We start from the raw sequence: 27,584 nt of genomic DNA on the forward strand, positions 1-27,584 counted from the left end.
GCAATCTGTCGGATCTGGCACCGCTCCATAGCTTCCCTGGGACACTTGGAAATATGGGGGATGGGGATGACAAGAAAGGAGCTTTCTCTAGGACAACTACTCGAAGATATTACTGGTATCTAGGTCCTGGGGGGTCAGGTATACTAAACATGCGGCAATATTAGGAAAGTCACACATAACAAAGAACTGTCTTGTCGTAAATGCCAATTGTATTTCTGTAGGGAAACATTGCTCCTAGTCTCTTATGATGTAAGGATTGCTGGAGACTTTCTGAGATTATCATTTAAAACAGAAAGATGCTGGAGGTTTAAGTGCATTTACCACAGCTAGATCAGGAAATGGTATGACCAGCTTAACTTTCCATTTCTGTATCATTGTATAGCGGGGTGTGTGTGTGTGTGTGTGTGTGTGTGTGTGTGTGTGTGTGTGTGTGTGTGTGTGTGTGTGTGTGTGTGTAGCTGGCTTTGTATGAGTTTCTCTACTCTCCAAAAGACTCTAACATAAAATTTACTGTCTCTCCTTTTTCAGTGGCTGGAACCTGATGACATAGTCCTTGGGTCTGGAGGAAATGAAATAAATATTCTGTAAACTTTCTAGTTAATTTGAAAAATCGAAGTGGCCGAGTCAGATAGCTCATCTTGGCCACAGGAAGTCGCAGCACTGGAAACAAAGTCACGGTCCTAACTCAACTTCATCTGATCATTCTGTGTTCTTCATTATTCACATAACACTTCTTTCTACTAGATTTAATCACCCAAAGGTAACAGTATAGGGGAAACCTCTGAACACCCATGCATTTTCTCAACTAGATTACAAAGCCCAGCATTATATGCATACTTTGCTGATGTAGAAATAGGTTGCCATGCAAATACGGGCTGATCAAATATCAGAGGGAGCTGACCATTGACACAAAGGCATTCATTCCCGGACTACTGCAGCTGGATCTCACAGGCCTGCCCTAGACAAAGACTCTTCAGCTAAAATCCTTTATGAGTGAGGTTGAAACAATCACACAATCAGTGGGCATTACAGCATCCCATCTTTTTAAACTCGGTGACCAAAGATCAGTCCCAACCAGTGAACTTTCTAATTGTTGCAAATGCCATGTAAATGCCCAGCTTGTCCTGCCCAAAGGTTTTCAGGAGATAAAAGTTAATTCAGAAACAAAGTTTTATGGAAGTCAATGAAGCCTTGTTAAGAAACACTATTGAGATTTTTTAATCTCTTGCCAAAATGAAAATAAAGAAAAAGTTAAATTTCTGTCCAACAATCTCAAAATCAGCAAGACAAAGAAAAATAATCCAACCCCCAAAGCCAACAAAAGGTCCATTTACTCTCTGACACCCTGGGTGGACTTTCAAGCCACACTTCTCCAACAATCACTGTATTATGCCCATAGAATAATGCCAACCTGTTGATGTGGGGTTTGTGCAATCAATTTGGAATTCAAATCAGAGTAATTCAGGACAGAATGCTACCCCAACACCAAGTCACTAAGGCTGAGCCAAACATAGAGAAACAAACCAAAAAAGGTCTTCTTTCTAGGAGTAGCAAAAGCAGGAATAAAACTTAATAGAACAAAACCCTGTCCACAATAGCATAACTATACGGTACAAGAGCATCTTTTCAAAATGAAAGAAAACATGGCACACGTGACTTTCAGGAACTTAAGTGTGATTCTTTATGTCCCTCCTCATATACTGATACTTCACAAAAGAACATATTTGTCTTTATAAACTGTTCTTAAAATCTTGAAACTCGAAATGTCAATGTGATAGAAGCAAGCTGAAGGTTTTTAAATGTGTCTACATGTTTAAAACATGTTCTTAAACAAAAATATGGATGTGTTTTTAGAATGACAAAAGCGCATAGTCATACCTCCCAACATAACTTCCCCATTACCAAAATGCTTCCTGATATAGGTCATTGTTCCATTGCCTTGAAAGTGCTGGTAATCAGAGCCCACTCTTCTTGGTAAACAGAGTCAAAAACAGTTCAGGAACAAAAGTCATTAGTGAGAGAAGAGGGTATAAGAAAAATATAATTATGTCATTTTTATGAACTCTTTTGAAAGCTTCCCTCACACCATCACAATTTCTTCTAGACACCCCAAATGTCCTCTCCTCTCTTCTCTCTCTCTTTCTCTCACTCTCTCTTTCACTCTTTTTCTCTCTCTCTTTCTTTTTCTCCTCAGAGACACTGTTCCCTTAAACTTCCAAATTCTGTCTGTAGCAAACTTTCAAATTTTAGCAAGTTCATCATACTTTATTTGATTAGGGAAAAAAATTCTGGTAGACCTAAGTTTCTAAATACATTATCAATACAAATACAAATAAAAGGAATAAAATTACAAAAGATTTTTTTCTCTTAAAACTCAGGAAAATAAATATTAATTAGGAAATTTAAAAATGTCTATGGTTATACTTAAATCTGGTGTATATGTAGAGAGAGAGTAAAACAAACCAGTCACATCCCTGTCTATCTATATAGCAAGGCATTCAACTCAGAAGGTTTCTATGGATTTCACAGAATGTATTGCATATGAATTATTTATATCTCTTAAAAATTGAAGAAAAATATTGAATTCAGTTTGTGGAATTGACAACACTTGGACTAACAGGAAATGAAAATGTTTCATTTAACAGCCACGCGACTGATTAAAGTATTACTAGTTCAAGAGAATGATCACTTTGAGATTGATTACTATAACTATTTTTTAAATCAATCTTTAACTTCTGAGCACTGGAAGCAAAAGATTGCTAATCCTCTACAAATTTGTAAATGCAATGGACAATTGATTTAGCACCAGAGTTCTAGGAATCTAAGGTCTCATAACTTGGTAGTAAATAATTATCTTCTACTTATATAACAATACAGTCTCTTTAGTTAATGAATTATTATCCTACTTCATATTGCAATATTTGGGGTGAAAGTGTGGAAACACAAATATAATAAAAAATCAAACAATTGTGAGGCTGTTATATTAAAATATAAAAGGAAGTCAGTTTACTAATAACAATGATAAGTAGTCTCCCATGAACCACAGAAGGGCAGTCTAACATTGATGAAGTGAGGTTACTCTACCTATATATAACCGAAACCCTTTGTAGATGAACTGCAATTTGTTTCATACCAACTCTGGTCTATGCTTGCCTTTGCTTTTTGCGTGCCAGGCTTCTTGGTCCTTCTTGGTTCCTGGACCTGCTCTGTCTCCGTCCACACAGAGCCTTAATACTCTCCCTGCCTCTACCTGAGCTCTTTCCCAAGGGAATTTCCACTGACACTACCCCTAGGTCAGGATCCCCTATAACAAACTCTCGGAGCACTTTTCTTCCCAAACTTTTCTTTCTCAGCACTACTCACATTTTCACTAAATACTTGATATAGGGAATAATCTATGAGTAGGGAATAATCTTATGTGTAGGCACTGCACATAATGTAAACTCCAAAAGGGACTGAGTTGTATCTAAACCACACACTATTCTGTCCCTCGGATTTAGCACAGTGTTTGGCATGTAGGTGTTTTCAATTAGCAATAACTGTACTTCAGATAAACCTCGTTGGCTACTATGCTGCCACGGCACAAAGCCGGCAATAGGCGTTTAACTGAATGAATGGAGTGAATGATTGAAAGAATAAAATGTGCAAAGGACTAACGTGGCTTTTAGAATACGTGGACTTAATAAATTTGGGATAGAGAGGTTTGAAAAGCGAATTATAGCATCCAGTTTTTATAATTTGTCCAGAACACACATATACCGTGTATACGGCCATAGATAATTACATAATTTGATTAGTGCTGGCCCGCTAATTTTATGGTCTGAACACAGTTACCAAAAAACTATATTTTCTTACTTTTCCTTTTGTCACTCCTTCTTAACTCATAGTCCTGGTTTGCCATCTGTATTTTTGCTAAACTGTGTCTTCTGAGTGTTCTTTCATTTAAAGATTTGTTTATCCTTTCATTGAGCAAGTACTTATTGAACACTTACTATATGTTATCTTAATCAAGATAGTATTTCACAGACTGTTGTGAGCCAACTGATTAAGTAGAAAAGAATTATTATATATAATCCCTAAAAGGAGATCTTCTATTCTTAGAATTTTCATAAGTCAGTATTCAACCAGGGTCAAATTATGTGACCTTGGGTAACTCAGTTAACTTCTCAGAAAATCAGTTTTGTACATACAAAAAAAGAGCTGGGTAATTAATACTGGAAGACTTTGAGATCACTTTGAGTCTGAAGTAATGTAATTCCGATCTATTGTAGGCACCATGCTGAATGCTTTGAATTCAAAAACTAACAATCTAAGTAGCAAAGCAAAACTGCGGTTCAGTAAATACTCCTCAATTGCTTTCACTAAAAGACCAGGGCAAAGAAAATACAGCATATATTTTTCTACTCTCCAGAAAGAAGGAGAGAACACTCATAAAACACGATAGTGAAATTGTAGAAACTTTTAATGTTTTCTCTTCCTCTTTCTTTATGAGAAGGGTTACCATAATCGGATATACTGGGAAGATGCTGCCTAGAAAGAGGACAGAGAAAGCCAAACCAACAGAAGGTAATTGAAGAGTATTTAAAAATGCAAGATGAATTCAAATCATCAGGAAGAAATCTCAACCTGTTATCTTGGAGAATCCTTGACGATCAGGAAAAGTCCATCTAATTTTTTAAATGACAGGGAAGGGTCGGAGAAGAAAATTTCTTGATAGAAGTATTTTAAATATTTCTCAGAGGAATCAAGCTCCCTACAAAACATTTTTCAGTTCAGGACCAGGTATGAATGTGGGGAGCGGAAGCTGCTATGCCCCACTGCTAATGAACACATTGTATGAGAGTACGGGGGACAGGGAGGGCAGGGCTTCTCATGTGAACACAGAGCATCTGGAATGCCAAAGACATAAAGCCATACCTTTTTATCATATGGTCTCACATATTTTCATCAGTATTCTTCATGAGGCTTCTATTCACACATAGCATAGGAACCAAACTGGACTATTTATTTATTTATTCTTCAGTCACACCCCAGGACGCCTTCTTCTAATTCCTCTGCTTAGTAATCTCTCTCCTCCTGAAGTGTCCACTTCTCGCACTGCCTTTCATCGACTCCTTCTGAAGGTCTGTCCCTCCAGGTACCCCATAAAACCTTTCATGACTTCCTCCCATCTGAGGTGCTCTCCCTGAATTATCACAGAACTTTACACCTTCCCAACCGGTCCCAGCTTACATCATAATTGTTTACACGTGTGTCTTATTCCTTTCTTCTCATCCCACCCCTGTCTGCTTTTGTAAAGTCCGACACTAAGCTCTATTTACCTTTATTTACTGCAGATTATAACACAGAACCTTTTCTATGCCATATGCTCAATCAGTTTCTTGATCTATAAAGTTGACTAAATATCATGAGAGACACTGTGGAATTATAACTGTGGATCTGCTCAGCAGCCATCAGTTGGCAGCCATCAGTTAGGCATCCTCAGTTGTTTTCCAAAGACCTATTACAGGGATCTGTAAGAGGACAATGGTGCCTTGTTTTTATTCTTCCTCAAACCCCTTAGAATACAGACAGTAGGGGAAAAAATCCCTTTGAAGAGTACTGGACTGGGAAAAAGGAGGTATTCTGGACACTGTCTTTTAGTTAATCTGGGTTTCATGCAGAAGACCAGTGGTCTGAATTAAGTCCCTTTAATTTTTCTAGTACTAAAGTTTAACGATTTAAAGAACATCATGTTATATGTAGTCTGGAAGAAAGAAAGTACCAGTTAAGCTGAATAGTACAGAAATTGACAGGCAGAAAACACATAGGGCAGTTTCCAGCCAGAAAATTGGGTTCCCCTATATGATTTTTCTGAAGACAGCAACATTACAACCACACTGTGTCACTCAGGTCACTGCCTCTGCCATCTGATTAGGCATGTGTCCCACATGGAAGGCATCCTACACAACTGCTTTAACTTGAACTCCTTAAGGGGTCCATAGAATTCAAATACAGAGGGTTAGATTTTTGTTGGGAGTTTATGGAATATCAACTTAAAGGTAGTATTTGAATATTCAAGTGTTCTAATCAAGATGCATAAATATTTTATTATTCCACTACTGTAATTTCTTAGAGAAATTAAGTCACACAGATTTAATCAAGTTCATTTTTTAAAAGGAGAAAAATTAGAATTCAAAGTGCTTCACACAGAATTCATGGTGCTTCAAAGGTCAGTGTTTAGATGAAATCAGATGACAAGTGGGTTGCTTTTTAGTCCTTGGTTCTCTTCATAATTCTTCATGGGAAAACCTATAGCTCTACATGCTAGTTCAGAGGTGAATTTCTTTAAAAAAAGATAGTTTCCTCCTACTCTGCTGTCTATTTATTCATATTTTATAAATATTTAGAAGTAATTTTACATCTCTAGCTGAATATTAAAAATACAAGTTTTTAAACATACAGTTAGTTTTATGAATCATGCATATAAAATAGTACTGTTAGGAAAATGTCTTTATATCATAGTGATTGCCCACCTTAAAGGAAAATAGAATTATAAAACAATAAGGCTGATTTTAAATTGTGCATAGAATCAGTAATTGTGTATTTAAGGCAATTAAAAGATTTATTGAATCTTGGTTAAAAGTAGATTGACAATGACGTTAAAGAATAAAGTGTAATTTATTTGGTGCTACTTTGTGAATGCTTCTTAACTACAACTCACCTCACGATACCATATACAATATACTTTCAATCACAACTCAAACATAAAATAGCCTACAAAATCACATGGCTATAATCAATATACAGTGATTATATTTTTAAAAGAACAAAAGAAAGTTAGCAATTAATTAAGGTGCAGTCACTTTTTTCAAATAAAATATTAGCACCATACCAGATAAAATGATCTAAAACTACTGGCCTCCTCATACTTCTTAAATAACTAAATATAAATTTTTTTTTCAAAGCACAAATATTAATTTGCAAAATCAGTTCTACAGTAGTTAATATTTCTCTCCTTTTCTGCATGTTTTCCCACTAAGGAAAAATATGAAGTAAAAACTTTCACAGGATATGAAAATGAAACAAATAAAGAAACCTAAGCAAACCAAAGGCTGTGCTTCAGCAATGAGTTCCAACGGACGCGAACGTGGACATCTCCCGGCGTATGGTACTGAAAGGTGAGAGCTCCAGTTCTGTGGTGTATTCGTTGTCATTGTCATCACTGGTCACCGTGGAAGACTTCTGGACGCAGTCGTCACAACAGCAGCAGCAGCATTCCATAAAGGCCCGACTAAAGGGTTTGCAGAGACAGAAAAGTAGGACAGGGGTCACACAGGACTTAAAGAACAAAAGGAACTGGCTGATGATATTAAGAAGGTCCATTGTCTGCTGAGAAACCCCTGTAGCCATGTAAGCAGTAACAATGTTGCAGATATTTTCAGGAATAATGCAAAATCCATATAAAATGGTCAAAGCCACGACTGTACAGTTCATCTGGCTTTCTAGCTGAATCTGCCGCTTATTCCCCCGGGTACAGGCTTTCTCGGCTTTGCGGATTTTCCTTGCAGTCACTAAAGAGCAGGTGATGGTGAAAAGTGTGGGCAAACAGAAGTAACAGCCGAAGTACCACCAGAGTCTGGCGCTGTCGTAGGTGAGGGCTAAAACATAGATGGTGTCGGGGAGATCCGGGGAGATCTTGATGACGCAGCGTTCCGCGGGGGCGCGCCCGCTGAAGCCCGGGTCCTCCTTGCTCAGCTGGCGGAGCACCACTTCCGGCAGTGCCAACAGGAGGGCACCCACCCATATAACAGCAAGTTTGGCGGTTGTGGAAGAACAGTTTTCTATCATTTCGTAGTACATCTGGACGTTGGTGGCCGCACGGAAGCGGTCTATACACAGAGCACATAAGGTGAACGTAGTAACTCCGAGAGAAGCAGCCTGCGGGAGGAACACAGAATATATTTTTCCTGGGTCATCTCTGAAAGATCAAAACATTAGGCAATAGGGCTTCCCTGGTGGCGCAGTGGTTGGGAGTCCACCTGCCGATGCAGGGGACACGGGTTCGTGCCCCGGTCCGGGAAGATCCCACGTGCCGCGGAGCGGCTGGGCCCGTGAGCCATGGCCGCTGAGCCTGCGCGTCCGGAGCCTGTGCTCCGCAACGGGAGAGGCCACAGCAGTGAGAGGCCCGCGTACCGGAAAAAATACAGATGGGCAAAAAGTACGGAAAAAAAGAAAAGAAAAAGAAAACGATTTCCTAGAATGAGGCATGAGTAACTGGGTTGGTGACTACAGCTGAATCATTGTAAGGACAACAAATAAAACTAGAAGGAAAAAAAGAAGAAGAAATACAGTGGTTCAGGGTCATGGAGCCAAAAAATATTAAAGCTGGAAGGAGCCATGAAGATCAGCTCAGTCATAGTCAACTTAGCGGGGCAAGGTGGTTGTCAAGTCACAAGATAAACACAGTAATCATCTGGGAGCATCAGATTTACCCCACTGTTTGGGGGGAAATTAAAATAATTTAATGTTTAATAAATAGTCTTTATATATTTAAACAAGGACAATGGATAGGATGTAAAGTGTTCATGAGGGTTAAGATAAACCAGGAGACTAAAAGAAAATCCCCTAGGTGGATGGATGCTTTGGGCTATGCCCCAAATACCTGCATGCACTCTCCCCTGCCCGCTCAGTGGGAATGTTTAAGAAGCACAGGCAGAAGTCATGCCTTGGCAAAGGGGCAAAGAAATATATACACACACACACATATATATATTATACATTAATGTCTACATCTTTAGAACTCGAAGGGATCATGTTGACAAAAGGAAAACCATTTGTCCTAACAATTTTAGTACTCAAAATGTTAGTTGTTCATTTACTACATTCAAGCTGGCACTCTCCCCAGAGCGATGACAACTTGCCTTGCGGATTCTATAAGAGTTCCAATGTCAAATAATCTCTCTTCTTACACACTACACGTTAGTCAGTGTCTACTAGTCCTCATGTGCGAAATAAGGACACCACATCCACGTCCTGACTATTCTCATAACTTGGTGGGGACAGTCTGAAAATGAGATATAATGAGGGGTTAACTGTTTGAAAAGCAAACATGAAGCAAAATATGACCAACAAAGTCTAGATCAGGGCAAATCAAGAGGTCATGGTTGAACTTATAACCACAGCTCTTGTACTACAAAATTCATGAAGTTTCCCATAAACACCGGTATAAGAAATATCCATCTAATATGCCTGCCATGAAAAATGAGTCATCTCTACATTCACCTTTTTAAAATTAACTTTCAACTTAGTGAGTTGTTTGACTTGATGGAAATATACTTTGCATCTATGCCAGAGACTCAAAATAATTCTAAAATTGAAGTCCACACTGTGCAACTGTCTTAAAATCAGATTTTGTTTTAATGTCAGTCATCTTTTGAATGTCATAGTCTGAATGGAAATCTGACAAGGATGGGCCATTTTCTAAAGGTCTGCACCGAACAGGATTACTGGGAAATTGCTGTATTTTATTTTACAGATTTTTGAAAGTTTTAATTTATATATTAGCTTTTCAAATGTTTTGATTCATCTCTCTATAAGACTGTAAAGCAAGGCTTTCTGCACTGTCTTCACTGAGGCAAATCTTGTGCATGTTTCCTTGTCACTTTGTATCCTGAGTCAGTCCACAAATACAAAGCTACAAAGGCTTATGCTGTGCATTCTTTTTAAATTAGGAATAACATTTCTGTTAAAAGGACAGCTTGGTGATTTTGAAGATACGAGACTCTGAAGAGAAGCAATCTCTTAGAGGCTCGGAACATCTATGTGCTTGGTAATTTTCTATCATTCCTTACAAAGAATGCACAACACACAGGAGATAGTGTCTTCTCCCCCATTAACCTCTTTAATTTTAAATCTAGAGATTTAAAATCTGGACCAATTATCACAGGAGCTAGCATTTGCATACCTATCTCCAAGTCTGTTACAAAGCATTTCATGAGAGGTAATAGCAAAGAACAAATGAAAGTGGGTAGACAGGTACTAGAACAGGTGTGTTAGATTACCACTCCTTAGATATCATAAATGGTGCTGCACATCCACTCTTAATTAAAAGATGTTCACTGCTTCAAAAAGCAAAAAAAAGGGGGTTCTAGCTTCTGTATAATTCATCTCACAAGATTTAAAAAAAAAACAACAAGAAAAATTTTAAGCAAGAGTAAGATGTGCCTCAATTTTTCGCTCAGGAATCCTTCTATACTGTATCTTATTTGAAGATGCTCAGTTCTTCAGCCATACTCCCAAGAGCTTTAGTACTGAGGACCTCAAACATATCTGACGGATCATAGATTGAGGGAACCTTCCCACTTGTCATACACAATTTCAGGAAGCTCCTGTGTCCAGCTTCCTATTTTCAAATTGTACTTCTGTCTGATAGGATCCTCTGCAATTAGGATCCAGCTGAAACGGGGCGAACCGTCCAGGAAGGTCACAAGAGCTACAGAGAGAGTTGTTAAAGGAACCGCTGAGGCAAACACCGCCCCAAATGCAGATAGCACTTACTACGCAGTTGCCAACAGCAACTACAGCCCAAATGCCAGTCCCACATAGCTACTCCCTCCTGCCGCCACTGCCTTCAGTGTTATTACTCCAGATATTTTTCTGTAAGTTCACTTATACAATTGATTTTATGATGTGAAAGAGCAGAAAGGGTACATGGTCCCAGCTCAGTACTTTCCCAAATTATTTACAGGAGACCGTAAACCTTTGTAAAGGCTTAACTGCATGCCTCAGAAATTAATTGATAAAAATCATCTGGACAATGGGTGGTGGGCTAATTTCTGCCTACTTAGATATGGAATCTATCCATGTAATTAGAATGCTAAATGCTGGGGTAACATGAAAAGATTTCTATCACAATTTTTAAATGTACTTGTTTACATACAGCTCATTAGAAATTCTACCAAGATGCATGGTGCAATTATACACAATTATAAAACTGTATCATGAAAGCTGGATCTTCTGCATTTAATGACCATATCTGATTGCTAAAATTCAATACCACTAGGAAATATGCTCTTGGGAGTAAAGCAGTTAAGCATTAGCTTAGATGGGTAGTTCTTTGAAGCAATATTCTGAGAGATGGAATGAGTGAGATGCAATCTGTTATTAATTAAACTGCAATGGAAGGAATAATTAACATCAACAAAAGCACAACTATAAACACTTTGAATAGACAAGACTATTACTTGTGAGAATCAAGATCAGAGGAAAGCTGGAAGCAGAAATCTTTAACTAGTTGGGAAAATAAGGTACTGAGAATTTTGAGGGGATTGGCATCAAAATACAGACACTAGAGAATCAAAATAAACAAAATCTAAAACAAAATCTAAAATCTTTTCTTCCAATGTTCTGCTCTTCTTTGTTTCCTGGAATAACAACAGTAAAGCTACTTCAGCCCCTGTCCAGTCAACATCCAGAGTGGTGAGGCTGTGGGCAGCTGTGGTCACCTGTGGTCACCTGCAGCGTTGCTTCAAGGCACTGGGCAGGCACAGGGCAAGTGGAGACACTCACGTGGGAAAGGGGCAGCTCCAGTGTCAAAATGTTCTCCGCACTGCTCAAGGTGCTAACTCAATACAAACATCCAGCCTTGAGGAAATCCTGGCCACCACCTTTACCTAGTACTATATTAAGTTCATTCAAAATGAGGTGAAAAAAGAGCACGTGGATACTTTATGAGAAACAGTCGGGACTTCCCTGGCAGTCCAGTGGTTAAGACTCCACGCTCCCAATGCAGGGGGCATGGGTTTGATCCCTAGTCAGGAAACTAAGATCCTGCATGCCGCATGGCGCGGCCGGAAAAAAAAGAAAGAAAAACAGTCATCTGTGGAACTCCTGTTGTAGCTATTGCTCCATTTCTCAGAAGCTTACTGCAGATGGACAAATATGAAACCTTTATGAATGAGGTTAAGCTATGAAGGTACAACTCATACCAAATAAACAGTGTCTTTTGCTAAACCCTCTGATATACATCAGTGATAACACTGATGGGGAAAGAAAAGACCGATGTACTTCCAAGCAAAAATTCTTTCATATGAAATCGAATCTACATGCTTAAGTACAGTGAAGCAGCTGGAATACACTGATTTTTATAAAAAGGAAAATTTCTAACCAAAGTCATGACAACTTACTCTAGCCTAACTTATATTTTACCTCAAAAAGATGTTTAAGTGCATCTATTTATGTGCTGTCCTTTGTATACAAGTAACTCTCGAAACAAGGGCGTTATTGTTAACAAAACCCATTCATTTGAGCCATGAATGATAAGCTATTATAAGTCCATGGTTAGAGACCTAACAATCAGTCAGGAAAAAAGCACGAGGAGCACAGGGTAGAGTTTCCTTTGAAACTCTAAATGGCTTGAGCTTGTGTGCCCTGGCTTCCTCTTGCATTTTCCATAATCCTTATCCTTGAAACACTTCAGGGCAACTTCTCCACCAGAGACACTTCTTTGAGCAACAGTGGAGACAACATGTTTCTCAGAGCCACTGTTTATCAGACTGCTGTTAATGAGATGGCCTTTATCAAAAGGTCTTCATTTCAGAGCACATGCAAATCAACACACTTGCATTAGTGTTTCCAGGCCAAAATATAGAGTGAGTAGGAGAGATTTGTCTCAACCCTCACAAGGACATACACATCTCTGAAATGAAACAGAGCCCTTCCAGGCCACTCTTCCATCGTCAAAAAGAAGGTTCCTTACCTTTATCAGTATCACTGAGATTTAATCTGACACAGTCACATATCATAAATATCTATCTATTTCTATTATATCCAGGCTATTTCATCTACATGTGATTTCCAATGAAGATATCAACTGTCATTATTGCCTCATTTTCAACTTTCTTCCCTTTTTTTTAAACTTGATAACATGCTCTTACTTATTTAAAAAACAATGGAGACTATTTAAAAGCTACTATATCATCCTAAAATTTGTCTTGACCCTATAAATCTTTCTTTACCTTTATAGTCCCACCTTGATGTTCCTACCAATTACAACTTCTGACTTCTGTAGAAGTACATTCCTTTGCAGTTAAAAAAAAATAATCATTTGACTACAACTTATCTAAAATGTTACAATTTAATTACAAATATGCCAACGCTCATTAGTGTAAAAATGCAAATGAAGCAAGATTAACATCATGTGTACTACAATGGGAGCCACCTATTGGAATCAACAGGTCTTAGAGCATTTATATATTCCATATTTATTCTCAATAATTAGAAATTCATTTCAAAATGTAATCTTTCCCACAAGCTCAAAGTCCACATTTCAACGCTTGATATTATTATGATGTTTCTAATCAATCTTAAAATGAACTGGAATTTCTGTTTTTCACCTAAGGGTTCTGACAAGTTTCCAAAGAACAGTAACAAATTTTCACCTATTTTTTTCTTGTGACTAATGAAATTGATTTGCATGATGGTGAACCTAAACTAAAGACAAAATCAGAGTTGGCCTCATCCATTTGTGCTTGGGTAATTATGAGAAACCAACATTTTAAGACAAAATTCCTCTGTTCTTAACCAAAATTCCATTGTTAGTAGTAGGTTAAGGAAGTACCCTTTCTTTACTCATTCCTCTTCAAAAGGCATGTATCTCTAAATTTCACATCTTACTGTGAATTAGTTAACAGATGCTTTTCCTATATAAGAGAAATCTGAACCAAGGAGAAGACAGTAAAGGTAGGAGGAAAGTTCCCTGAAGGAGGGAGTGACGAGAAGGGAATAAAATAATGGCAGCCCTGAGTACAGTCATACACCTAATTGAAATGACTCATTCTAGGCTAGGATCAAATCAGTGACCTTGGCATCATTCATGCCATCAACCATTCAAGTGTGCTGACACAGCACATTGAAAACGTCATAAATTCACAAACTGAAAGTATTCTGTCTCAAGAATAAGTCTGGAATTGTGATGATATCCGGTTCTTCTGGAGGTTTTGTGGAAAGTATCTGTACCTACTTTGCAAATAGAAAGGGCCCATATTTGACATTGTAGCAATTCCATTCTCCACTCAACCTTGAAATTTTAGGTGAGATCATCTCTTCTGGCACAAAGAATACCATTCTCATAAGGATACTTAAGAGTTAAGTATCCTTGGCAACAAGGTTGAGTTAATTATGGGACCTTGGCAGGTCAATTTGTGGTTAAAAAAAAAAAAGACAGAGTATCCCTGGAGGATGGGCACAGAAATGCAGTGCCAGAGACAAACCTCATTGCATAGCAGTCTGCCCACCCTCTCCCCACACGGTCCACATCTCAGACTCAGATCCCTGTGCTTCTAATGGGACACTGTTAAACCTAGTTGCAGCACATAGGAAGAGCTATTAAAGGTGGGATCACTCTCTCAAGGCCCATGCAGTACAAGGGTGAAGGGCAAGGTAGACCCTTACTTCCTCAGCCTTGGGTACACTCCTAAGCTCAGATCTGTTTTGCTTTTGTGGAAATATTTGCTTCTTTTTCACTGTTGAGAGATGTTTTGTTGATATAACCAGATACGCTGGCAGCCCTCAGGAACTGAGGATACGTCCTCACTTTGACTGTGGGCTTGAGAAATGAATCCAGGTCTCAGGAAGGTCCATTCTTTATGCTTCCCTTTCCCCGACTCTATAATAGGTCTAAAGTGTCTCCCTCTTCAGCCTTTCTTCTTATGTTCTCTAAGGTCAAATCAAACAATAGGTATGTTTTAGAGATTTTCAGAAGAAAAGGACTCAATTTAATGTACTGTTATTACATTGCTAATTAAACAATTCATTTAAATAAACTTTAAAAATTTTGATTTACTTAATGTCCTTATGGCTAATAAGGACGACTAATTCCAAAGCAGAAATGGTTATCTCAGGCAGTGTATTCTAAATAATAATTTAATATTTAATAATATTTAGAACAATTCTGTATTCTAAATGAAATTTCTAGGACTGTCCCATCTGCCCAATTGTCTTATAGGCCTCCTATCCCAGGAAAATTTGAGAAAACAAGAATTAAAAGACTTTCATAGTTGTAACTTTTCACCATGGCTCTAGGCTGTATGCATTTATGAAAACTAAGCGTAAGACTATGCTTGAAAAAGAATGAGAGGGAACATAGTTTTCACTTGAACTTCTCCATCTTTGGTCATAACTAAGTACAAACGTGAGCTGACCCATTCCAGAGCCATGCCTGAACTTCCATAACACCTTGTTTAAGCCTCTTTTAAAGTATTCATCTCACTGTAGCACACGATTTCACCTGTCTATAATAGCAGTATCATATCTATGTTACTCATCTTTGGAAACTTTTTCCTCTCTTCCCCTTCTTCTTCCACTCCTGTTTCCTCCTAACATAGTATCTAGCATAGCAGAAAAGCCCAGTAAATGTTTAATGAATGAATGGATAGTAAATAAATGAAAGAATGATGACATCTATGGAAAAGGACTATAGAAAATAATGAATTATACAAGCTGTTCTTTAATCAGTTATTGGGTGCTGCTGTTTTGTGTATAATCTTTAAAAGCTGAATGCCAACTAATATCTCTAGAAGGCAAGTAAAGAAAAATCCACGTTCCTGCTTATACTTCATTGGCAAGCTTTAAAAAAGGACGACGTTCTTATTACAATCAATAGTCAAGGAAATTATTTGAATTTCACATTTGAATATCCTAAAGCTTTTACTTCTTATGTGGAACCCAAACTCAGTAAACTTCACCGTACACTGTTCATGAATGGAGTTATACACTGGAGCACACTTTATACTTGTTTTCTTTTCTGCTGGAGTTGTCAGCCAAATACTGTCACTTGCATGGGAATGTGAAAATTATTATAAAGGGATTAATAGGAAGTCATACAATATTTGTTAAGCACCATTCTCACCCAGTGTGTCTATTTTCCCTGATAGTATCATTAGTAACTTTCAAGTGGCTCACAAAACTGTGTTTCCACTAAAAAGTCTATCAGAATACCCAATGGCTAATCCACCCCTCAATTTACTGTCTGCCGTGATCAATGTACTTGAATCTAGGAGTTTTAGGGAAATCTGTGCAGACTCACAAAACTGTATAGCAATATCATCTTCAGCTTCGGTACCCACCCTTCTTTTTGTATCTGTCAGTGCCAACTACAATCTAAGACAATGAAAAAGTCATTTGCTCACTCAGTTTAAAACCAGTATTTCTAAAGCCATTGGAGAATCTGGCTTTTTTCATCACGAAAGGTTCTAGACCTTCCACAGATCATCCCTGGTCCAGAGGCCCTGGTGAGATGTATTCCTTTTATCCACCCACCACCCTCATGCAGGAATCTTGTATCCCAGGAAAATAAAACTACAGTTAGATCTGGGGTTAACTTAGAACTATTTGAAGCCTTCTTCCCTCCCTACCACTCACCATGAAGGTGTGAGTTCTTTAAACTAAGGAGCTGTCTATATTATTCAAAACGTCCAATTAACATCCAAATGGAAATAGTTAGCAGTGGATCTGTATCAGGTGATACACTGACTCTGGTTGGCGTTCATCAAATAATTAGCAGAGAGCTGTTCTAGTTGGTTGCCATATCCAATGCCTGAGTTATTTGGCTTTAACCATTTTTTAGATCCCTAAGAGAATGGTGTGGTAGGGAACCCCTCTGCCATTCTCCTACTGCAATCTACACCCAGACCTCCATATCCAACCCACATCTACACGCTCTCTCTCTCCATACAACTATTCAACTATTGCTTTGAGTATAGTTTTTTCTGGTGACTCTCTGACAGACCAGTTCAAAATGATGTGGCTGTTAGAATGGCCACCATCCACCCAGATTTCCTCCTCTCCTATCCCCCTTTCCTACCATTCCGTCTGCTTTAAGGGACTTATCACTAGGTCACAGAGACATCATAATCCTGGAACAGAAAGAGAGAAATTATCAACTACAAATGTTCCTACTATGTTCCCACTCATAGCAGTATTATACTAAACCTCCCTTTCTAGAGATAGACTCTGGAAGCTGGGTGTTCTCCTTAAGTTTTGGTCAACAAATTGAAATAAAAAGAAGAGTTAAATGTGAATTGCAAAGACATATAATTTCTGCTGAAGAAACACCTATTTTTCTACACAAAGCCAACTCTCCCCCAAATTCTACTTCCTCCTTAAGATTATACTAATACTCAAGCTGTAGAAAAAAGAACTGTGGGAGAGAAGGAAAAGAAGGCAAAGGAGAAGATGGGAGAGAAAAATTGTAAAGATCAATAAAAATTAATTGTGGTTAAAAGTTTTAAGTAACTAAGAAAAATTTAAAAAGAAAAACACTGAAAAAGGCAAAAAAGACTACTAGAAAAATGGTAAATCATACATTACAAATCAATAAGAAGGTGTGTGGTGGGAAGAAAAGGAAGACTACCCAACAAATAAAATAAATATAAGAGATTAGAAAGTAAAGAAAAGGCAAAATCTAGATAATAAAGGAGATAAAATGTCAAATAATTTTCAGAAGTCTTGTGGTCAAGAAGAAAAAGATTTGGAATGAGGGCAAATCAGGGAGAAAGTTTTCAAAAAGATTTGTAATGTCCTCCCCTATCTAGAACACTTTGTGATTTTTAAGAACATAAAATATAACCTATGTATCTTTATTTGATTATTAAAATAACCATGTTTGGCACATGAAAAAATGCAATTGTCTCAGATTACTGAAATTTTTAAAAATTTAATGAGCTACCAACTATGGAATTTATGGGAAATGATGAAATTTAAGAATATAAAGAGCTACAAGTTTCATCATATAACAAATGATGTTAACTGGGCTTATTATTTTTCCTGTCTGTTGGATACAAAAATCTTTTTAAAAGATGCCAAGGAGGGCTTCCCTGGTGGCGCAGTGGTTGAGAGTCCGCCTGCCGATGCAGGGGACACAGGTTCGTGCCCCAGTCCGGGAGGAGCCCGTGAGCCATGGCCGCTGAGGCTGTGCGTCCGGAGCCTGTGCTCCGCAACGGGAGAGGCCACAACAGTGAGAGGCCCGCGTACCGCAAAAAAAAAAAAAAGATGCCAAGGAGCAGAAAGAAAAAGAAAACACTCACTGGACACTGTTTTGCCTCATAGATGTTTGCCTACTAAACAAATATCAACATCAAGTGTTGAGAATAAGGGTCTGGTTGCCATTGACTAAATATGTATACGTAGGATGGTCATTTCTCTTTTCTGAGTGTCATGTGTCATCTTTAAAATGAGGGGGTTGGGTTAGAATGCCATCTGGTTATAATTTAACGTGGTAATTCAAAAGCCACTGTAGTGGCTGCTGTGGTTCCCCACCCAGATTGCTTCTTCCCCAAAGTCCTTTAGGAATGAAATGCTGATCTCCCCCAGCTGCTGGGACTATGGGTGGTTGATGGCTCTTAGCTGCATCCCTCTCTAGCAATTGCCCTTAACCAAAGAGATCCACCCGGCTCAAGGTTATGCACCCTTCCTGGGAGCAACTTGCATCCAATGACTGGTCTGTTAGGGGCTATAAAGGCTGGGCCGTCTTGCCTCCATTCAGGACCTCCCTCTCCAGCCCTGAGCTCCCTGTGGTGTCAGCTGAGGTCTTTGTGGCATCTGCATCACAGTTCAACGTCCCTCTCTGCCCAGTCCTGCTTCCTTCATTCCCTAACAGGTGTTGAACCTGAGCTCACACCCCAATAAACTTCCTGAAGCAGATCTCCACATTAGCATCTGGTTTTTTTCAGAAACCCAACATGAAATAGGCATTAGATCCCTCTTACTTCTGTGAAAACAGCAGTGCCTCCTGGAAGCAGAAATGCTTTATTCTGAGAGTTGGATTGTATTTCTTGTCCTCATAATCAGGAAGTAGGGAGCTAATGCTACTGTCTGATCATCATTTTCACAGAGTATGATGAAACATTATAGAATTATTTCAGAAGACTAGGATTAGGTATGAATATAGAAACACTAAATCTTAAGGCTTTTATTCATTATTCTAACAGTAAAAATGTACATTATAGTTTAATTTTTCAAGAAAATAAAATGAGTGAATCTTTTTCTCCAAGCCTTTGCTTTTCCAGGGGAAAAAAGAGCCTAGTACCAATAATTAAAAAATAGAAAAGGGCTATGAAGAAGGGGGGAAATAGAGAGTAAAAAATAATAATTGTTTTTCTTAAGGAGCTGAGAATTAAATTTAAAAAGGAAATACAAATGAAAGTATGCATTTTTTAAAATCCTCAGTATTAGAGGATTTCTCTTTAATTTTCTTTCTCTTTATTTAGAGAAAGAAAATTAAAACACATACATAATAAATACCATCACTCAAAACTCACAGGTCTCACTAAACTAACCGAAGTTTATATATTCTTTTCTGACTTTGAATGGGATTCTTTTCTTTTAAAGTTTTTTTTCAAGAACTTTGGTAATTTTTTTTCTTTCCCCAGTTTCTTTTTTCTGTCCTTTTTATTGTTTTTCCCTTTAATGTATAATGATTTCATCCTGTCCAGTGCATTTAAAACAAGCCAATATGCTTCCCTCTTATTGGAGGTAACTCTCCTATTCACTTTATAGTTTACTTTTGTCTCTTTTTTGCATATGTCAATTTCTTCTGCATTATTCAAACAATCAGAGAAATCTTAAATTGAAATTGACCTTGAAAAGGCAATTGGTAGACACATATTCTCTTCCAAAAATTTCACTTCCTTCTCTGCAATTCAAAAATGAGCTGTCTACCAAATATTTAGATGTTTCGGAGCTACTTGGAGCTTGGCAACAAGAGAAATTCTAGATGTTGGTAAAGCAGCAACAGCTGATTTAGCAAGCATGGCATGATCCTGCATCTGATCTCTGCCAGGATAACAGAGGGTCTTATTTACAGTCTCTTGCCTTGGCCCTTCTAAGTAGGTACGGTTTTCTGTTTACTTATCCCCTAGCATTAGGCCCTGGAACAATGTTGAACATAATGTCACTGGCCCTGGTGCCAGACAGGATCAGGGGCTCTGGAATATTTACAGTTTCCCTTCTTCTGCTTCCATAAATGAAACGGGCAGTCTGAATGGAGTAAATCAAGGGCCAGCTGGCTGAAAACACAACTGGCAACAAAGCACGTGGGCTCCTTCCAAGAGCTGGTGTTTAAAGAAATTCCAACTACCATAATAACGGTTAAGGACACTAGCTGTAGGATGTTAACAGTCAAATTTTACTCAAAGATTTTCGTTTCCAAAGTTTGGAAGCTATTATGTGTCTCCTTCTTCTTAAGAAATTTTCTAGTCTTGGAAAAATAGCCAATCCCTTATACTCTAACAAACGACACATATATACTATATACTTTAGGAATGTCAAATAAATTCTGTGCCATGATGTACAAAGTGTTATTTTTGCTTAAGCTCATTCATACAAAATAAATAAAATGGTTACAAAGTTGAGAAGGAAAAAAGGAGAAACAGAAATGACATACGAATTTAGGTGGGATAGCATGGCAGACAGCCAGACAAACTAATTTGGGAGGTTACTAATATATCCAGGCCAAGTGACAAACAAAGAAAAGCAGATGTCTTTTGTTAAATAAAATATATATATTACTCCAATTTTGATATTTAAGAAGAAATGTGATAATATCCTTGGGGAAGAAATCATACTGGAGCACTAGAAAGCTAGTAGATGAGTGATGCAGGGGTTTTTTTCTTGCTAGGTTCCAATAATGACAGTCATGGACTGGCTACTTATTCACTCTAGAATCTCTGAGTCTCCAAATCAGAAATCTATATGTATAAAACCATAGTTGAGAGAGAAATTTAAAATCTAAACAATTCTATACATTATGAGATGCTAATTATCTCCCAATCCAGGAGCAGGTGAGTTTGAAGGTGAGTGGACAAAGCTGCTTAGGTCCGCCCCTGTGCCCAGTATATAAATGCCAATGTCTATAAATGATTGGCAAGAGAAATGAGGGAGGAACCCTGAGAGAAAGTGAAGGGCTTCAGCAGTAGGTGCGTGGAGCAGCCGGTCTGATGCTATAAATCCCGGAAATGAATAAAGCCCGTAGCTTGAGACCCCCTGGAAGGCATTACCTCTACATAGGGCACGACCTTGCAGGAGAAGTCCTCCAGCAGCCACTTCTTGGTCAGCTCATGAAAGATGATGAGCGGAAGGCAGAAGAAGATGATGAGAAAGTCCCAGAAGGCCAGGTTGGCCAAGAGGGAGTTGGAGATGCTCCGCATGTAGTAGTTGTGACACACGATGCACATCACCGCCAGGTTGCCTATGATGCCGGTCCCGAAGATCACCACCGACAAACACATGACCGCATAGGCTCCGTAGGACTCCTGGGTCAGTGGGTAGAAAGGGTTCTTCAGTCGCAAGCGCGGGTTCGTGGTGTTCCCCCGCCGAGGACCCCCGCGTTCGTGAACTCCTTCAAGGGAGGACCCGTTCAGAGCCAGAGCCCTGCCAGGGGGTGCAATCGTCCGCCCTTCGTGCCCCGACGGTCCATTGACCGTCTTGGGTTGGGGGTCGTGGTGGGAACCCTGGAGTTTCCCGGCTCTCCTTGGCCAATAATAAAGGTCGCTGGCTCCGGGTTCCTTCCTCACACTCTGCTCCTGACTGCGCCCAGAAATGCCAGCGCCTCTGGGACCCTTTTCCTTCTCCTCTGACGTGTGAAGGAAGAGTTGGAGAGCCGTGGGGTTCCCTCTCCCCAAAGTACCCGGGGGCTTCTGACTCCGGGCACCTTTCCACCTCCAGGCGCCAGGTGGTCTGGCTGGAGGTCCCGAGGGCTCCGCTGCCGACGCCTCCGCCCCTCTGCCCGCGCCTGGGTCACCGCCGCGGGCCGCGGGTGGGTCCCATGAAGGCGCCAAGCGCACCGCTGCCTCCTGAGCCTCCTCCCTGGGCGCACGGGTTGGCAGGTCTCCTGCAGAATTTTCCGGTCCCCAAGCGTCCCTGCTGCGACGCTGTATCAGTGTAGGTGAACAGCTTTCCCCCAGACAATTTTCGTTCCCGGGCGCAGGGGCGGACCCGAGGACGAGAGAAGCGGAAACCTTGAGCAGTAGCAGAAGCAGCAGCCGCGAGGTGCGGGCGAGACGCGCGCCCGCGGCCCGCATGGCTGGGCGAGGGCGCACCCGGCAACGGCGGCTCCTGCTTAGGACGGACACCTGCTGCCAAAGTTGCCGCTGAGAGTTAGACACATGTCACATACTAACCCCCGCCCCTGCAGCGGGGGACGGGAGATTAGGGGGAGGTTGGGGGATGGGTCTTGGGGTCACAGCCCTTCCCCTCTACAATCCTTCCTCGTTTGGTGTCCTGTGCATTTCTCAGCCAAGTCCAACCCGAGCGCTGCGTATCCCCAAGATTCAGAGAGGGAATCGCTGCTGCCGGTGGCTGACCTTGAAAACTTGCAACCAACGCCTGACTGTTGATTAATGTTGCGACTGGGAGAAGCCCAGACGAAGCCCCACGCTCCTCCCTGCCTTTGGGGTGGCTGCCTTCCTGGTAACAGTCGCTCTGCCTATTTACATGCTTTCGATATAGCTTTATCCAGCAGCAAGACGAGGTCGCTTCAAGGGAAAGGAAAGCAAGTTCCCCACCTTCAGATGACTAGTAGCCACACTCCCGCTCCCGCTTGCTGGAGACAAGCTGCCCACAGCCAGACGCCGCGCACATGCGCCGGGGTAACTCTCGCCCCACCTAACCCCAGCGACTCGCGAGGCTCCTGCGGACGAGGAGAAGCGGGATGCGAAGCCCGCGGCCGCGGCCAAAGTTGTCTCTCCTCTTGCTCAAAGTTGACCAGGGGGCGGCGCGGGCTGCTGGGCGGCGCGTCTCCGCGGAGAAGGGAATCGGTGGTGGGGAGGGCTAGCTCTGCTCCTCGGTGGACAGTGCCGGCGGCCGCAGGAGCTTGTGGCGGCGACAGCGGGCGCAGCCCGGGCGGAGAGAGTGGTGCCCGGAACCGCCGCGGGCGAGGCGGTGCATGGCCAGGAAGCCCCTCGCCGCCGCTCCAGCCGCAGCGCGCGCACGCGAAACCCAGCTCTCCGCTCCTTGCCTCCTCCCCCTGCTCAGCCTCCTGCGAGAGACGCGCTGGTTTGTGGGGAGACGGGATCCCCTGGCGGCTTACGAGGTCACTAAACCCACACACGTTTCATTCAAGCCCTTTGTAGCGGCTTCCACGCGTAGGAGCTGGAAGCGGCGAGGGAACGAGGGCGGAGGCGCGGAGCCTGCGCGGCTCGAGGCTAGGGATGGGCGGGACATGTTAATTCCCCAGATGTCTGAACCAGCCTGACGGGTCCCAGAGCCGGGTTGTGGGAAGAGGCGAGGGGCGGGGTGGCGGGGGTGGGGGAGATCCGTGCGTTCGCTTCCAGACCTGGGTCCTCGAGGGAGTCGTAAATTGAGGCGCTCGCCTCCTTAGGTGTTTCCAAGAACTGAGGATGGGAAAGAAAGGAAGCTCAGAGGCTTCCATCGTAGAGAATGAGCAGTTCTGGGAGTGGGACGCAGAGTGGGGATGCGAAGGATACCCCTTTCCCTTTAACAAGGGTTTAGGAGGCATCCTACCAGGGGTTACTTTAGAACCACTCAGACCACAATGAAAGTAGTTTTGTTTGATGAAGTAGAAGGAAATGATAGGTAGGGGGAAATTAACGTGAACAGAACTTCCAGCCTGGCTGACCAGGCCTTTCCAGCCTTTTATACTGTAAAACCCCACACTCAGGCCACAGCTGTCAGGGTGTAGCTAATACGACAGACAAATATCAGAAAAACTGATTAAGAGAGAGCAAGTGATAGAGGAAGAAATAAACACATTTTGAAAAAAGGGAACATGTAGAGAGACAGGAGAAAACACAATGAGAAATAATGCCTATTGTGGTAGGTAGAATAATGGCCTTCCAAAAGATGTCCACATCCTAATTCTTAATACCTGTGAAAATGTTACTTTACATGGCAAAAGGGACTTTGCAGATGTGATTTCTCAAGGGATTCTCATCCCCTTGAGGTGGGGAGAAGATCATGGATTATCCAAGTGGGTCCATTGAAATCACAAGGGTCCGTGCAAGAGGGAGGTAGGAGGGTCTGAGTGAAGTGAGACCCTGAGCTAAAATAATGGTGGAGATCTCTAGAAACTGGAAAAGGCAAGGAATAGGCCATGCCTGATCGTTTTTAGAGTTCTGACCCCCAGAATGATAAGATAATGAATTTGTGTTTTTTAAGCCACTTTAAGCCACCTATCAATTACAATGGAGTTTCTGGGAAGGGTGCAAAAGCTATTTCCTTGTTGAACTTGAATTTCTCTCTGGGTAGAGGTGGAAATCAGTGACACATTAATGTGATCTAGAGTAAAAAAAAGGATCAAAAAAATAGCTCACATGTATAACCGAGACTTAAAATTAATGAGATGGGGGGGAGTATCTCTAGTTTTATGTTGACAACTTTTTTTTCTTGTTCACAACTAACCCAGGTTACCCCCTCCTGAATTTTTTTTTAAATAAAGTATTACAGTTAAAGTAGAAGATTTCTCTCACCTTATTCCCATCTCTCTATCAACTGAGGTGACTAATATTCTGAAGTTGATGTGTATTTTTTCATCCACATATTTTGTACTTTTATGCTAGATCATATACGAGTTATACTGTTCTGTGTGCTTAAGAGTTACACAAATGGTGGCATAGCATAGTGAAGACACTGAATTTTGCTCTTTTCCTTTTACACTTATAATTCTGAGATTCAGCCTAATTGATACATGTAAGTCTAGTTTGTCCTTTTTATGAATATGCTATAGTTAATTTTTACATTCCTACATTGGTTAACATTTGAGTTGTTTCCATTCTTTTTACTCTTAAAAGCAAGCATAGAAGTTTCCTTGTGCCCACATGCAAGAGCTCCTCTAGGGTTTATACTTACGCATGCTATTTCAGGTTCATAGGATATTAACACCATCAGCTTTTTAAGGTATTAACAAATTACTTTCTCCAAGAGCAGGATATGAGAGCCTCCCTTTTCTTCCTATCCCCTCAAAGTTTCGTTTGGATATTATCATTGTTATTCATTTTTGCCAGTCTCGGTAAAATAGCGTTTCATTGTTATTATAATTTGTAGTTCTATAATTATTAGTGAGGCTGAGCATCTTTCCACCTTTTATTGGTAAGTTGGGTTTCTTCTTTTGTGACATTCCTGATCCCATCCTAGATAGACACTGGATCTCACTACTTCTGCACCACAGACTGCTTCCAACTTGTGGCTTGATTTTTAGTTTGTTGATGGTGTCCTTATTGGTTCAGAAATGTAAAACTTTTAGAAATACTTATCATTATTGTCCTTTATACTTTTGCTTCTTGAGTTTTGCTTATTAAATCTTCCCTACTCTGATGTCATAATGACATTTTCCTAAAAATTATTCTCAAAGTTTTAAATATTTAGTGTTCATATTGAGGTCTTTAATATGAAATATATTTTATATATAATATGAAGAAATAGATATAATTTTATTTTTACCTATATGGGTTGTCAGTTTTTTTTCATCACCATTTATTGACTAGCCCAACCATTCCTACCATTTGTAATGACAGTTCTCTTATTTTATTGAACTCCCACATAAGTTTACGTACGCGTTCCTGTTTTCTGTTCTATTCATTGGTTACACTGGTCTATTTGGCTATCCCTGTACCAACATCATGCTATTTTTATTTCTGCAGTTATATAAGTCTTAATATCTGGTAAGGTACATATGGTAGCTCTCAAATTTGTTAATAACTTCAAATTTTATATGTAGACTTAACTAACCTACAAATAACGCCAAATTTATTTCTTTACAACAACCATTTGTTTTCCTTGTCTTACTTCATTGTTAAGTACTTCCAGTACAGTGCTGACTAAAAGAGGTGAGCCATGTCCTTAAATATCTCAATTTCATAAATTATTTAAGAAATGTTCTGAATGTTAAGCTAGCCTAGCATTCCTAGGGATAAGCCTTATTGTATGCTACAGTATTTTTTTAAAAACAGGTGGTGTTGAATTCAATTTGTCAGGATTTTCTTTGGGATTACTGGATATATGTTTGTAAGTACTCAAAAATCACCTTATTAGAAAGGCTTTCACCGACCATCCTTTTAAAAGGACAACCTTTCCCCATCCATTACTCTCTTCTCTTACTCTCTATTTCCTTACACATTTTGAAATGGAAAAAAAAAAAAAAGAATATCTAGAGAGACAGGAGAAAATACAATGAAAAATATGTAATTGGCTTGAGTTGGGCATCATTCTCCAAGTGGTAAGCTGAAGCACTGAGGTAGCCAGCTTGGAGAGAGGTTTAGGAAAATCCTGGTGGAGGGGCTGTCCGTGCCTGTCTGAAACAATTCCTTCTTATTCGTAAGTAGCTCCCTCCTTAACCTGAACAATGATGCCTTCCAGCTTGGATGTGCCATGCTCTGGTTCCTTAAGACTTATTGTGACCATGAATAAAATTGCAGAGACCTCCAGCCACCCTGTTGGAGTCTGGGACAATGTCAATCATTTATCTTTTGGGAAACACAATTTTCTCATCTGTAAGACAAGGCTACCCATATCTCCTCTCAGCTCTGCCCACCCAAGTTGTTATGATGATTACACAGATATGAAAAGACTTTACAAATGTACAATATTTGTGTTGCTGTTTTTAGTAGTTCAACTATTTGTTGCTATTATCAACATTTAAATGCCATCAAGAACATGAAAGCCTTGAAGGAGATCATGCTTTATACATAAAAGTCTAAAGTGGGCTTATTATATAAGAAAAGTTAGAAAGCATTCACTGCAAAAGAAAAACAAGTCTTTCAAATGTTTTCTCAAAGCTTATCTCATATGTAACTATAATTTTAAAAATTGAAATAGTCACAATTTATCTATTTCTGTAGTTTCTGTTTTAGAAAAACAGATCAGAAAAGATGTTGGCTAATCACTGTCTAGTTTACATCAGAGGTCATTTATCTGTACAAGAACTGATTTGAACATGGATTTTTCTGTGTCAGCATCCCACAGGGTTTATAATATATAATATTGACTTTATATACAAAAGAGAACATGTAAATTGTTACCTGTCTTGGCATTTCTATACATTCTATTACACTTCATTTAGTGTTTGGTGTGCTGAAATAAGGCGCATGACAAAATAAGAGAAATTACTATTTCAGGTTCTAAGATACATCACTGAACAAGGGAAGAAGTTTTACTCAGCACCCAATTCACTTTTCAAGTAATTTTTCTTTCCTTTTGTTTGGCTTCATAGAATTCAAAGGGACCACTTTCTAAAAGAAATTGTAACATGCAACCAACAGATTAGTATGTTCTGAGATTCAAAATACCTCATTTTACAAACAGTTTGTGGTTGCAAACTCTCTCTGTCCCTAAATTGCAAATTGTTAGTTTAGAAGCCTCTACTGACTACCTGCTTCGTCCCCTCCCCATGCCACATATGAGAGCTCAACTAGAATTAATTAATGGGAAAAATGGTATTGTTTGGGATAAAACACCAACATGATCATGTCTATCTTAAAAATCAAATATCAGTGTTAAAGTATTTAAATTTTTTAATGAATCAACAATAATTAAAATAGTCCCTTAACTATGACAGAAGAAAATGTAGCTGTTGGGATACATAAAATGTTTAG

At 39.9% G+C, this 27,584-nt stretch overlaps 1 protein-coding gene across 1 annotated transcript; it reads right to left on the minus strand.

Moving 5' to 3' along the window:
- Positions 1–492: 492 nt before the first annotated feature.
- On the minus strand, positions 493–23,135 carry GPR37 (G protein-coupled receptor 37). The gene is made up of 2 exons (XM_067746893.1): positions 21,036–23,135; positions 493–7,920 (listed from the first exon to the last, which is right to left on the minus strand). The coding sequence occupies exons 1-2, from the start codon at positions 22,056–22,058 to the stop codon at positions 7,102–7,104; spliced, it is 1,842 nt and encodes a 613-aa protein (XP_067602994.1). The 5' UTR covers positions 22,059–23,135; the 3' UTR covers positions 493–7,101.
- Between the last annotated feature and the right edge of the window lie 4,449 nt (positions 23,136–27,584).

Source organism: Pseudorca crassidens, chromosome 8 (genome assembly GCF_039906515.1).
Source record: "Pseudorca crassidens isolate mPseCra1 chromosome 8, mPseCra1.hap1, whole genome shotgun sequence".
Classification (NCBI taxonomy): domain Eukaryota; kingdom Metazoa; phylum Chordata; class Mammalia; order Artiodactyla; family Delphinidae; genus Pseudorca; species Pseudorca crassidens.

Bases quoted from the DNA above. Each gene is read 5' to 3' on its own strand.
- GPR37 (XM_067746893.1), bottom strand. From the start codon at position 22,058: ATGCGGGCCGCGGGCGCGCGTCTCGCCCGCACCTCGCGGCTGCTGCTT. The intron at 7,921-21,035 runs GTAATGCCTTCC...TTCCTCCCGCAG, and splicing joins AGGTCGTGCCCTATGTAGAG to GCTGCTTCTCTCGGAGTTAC.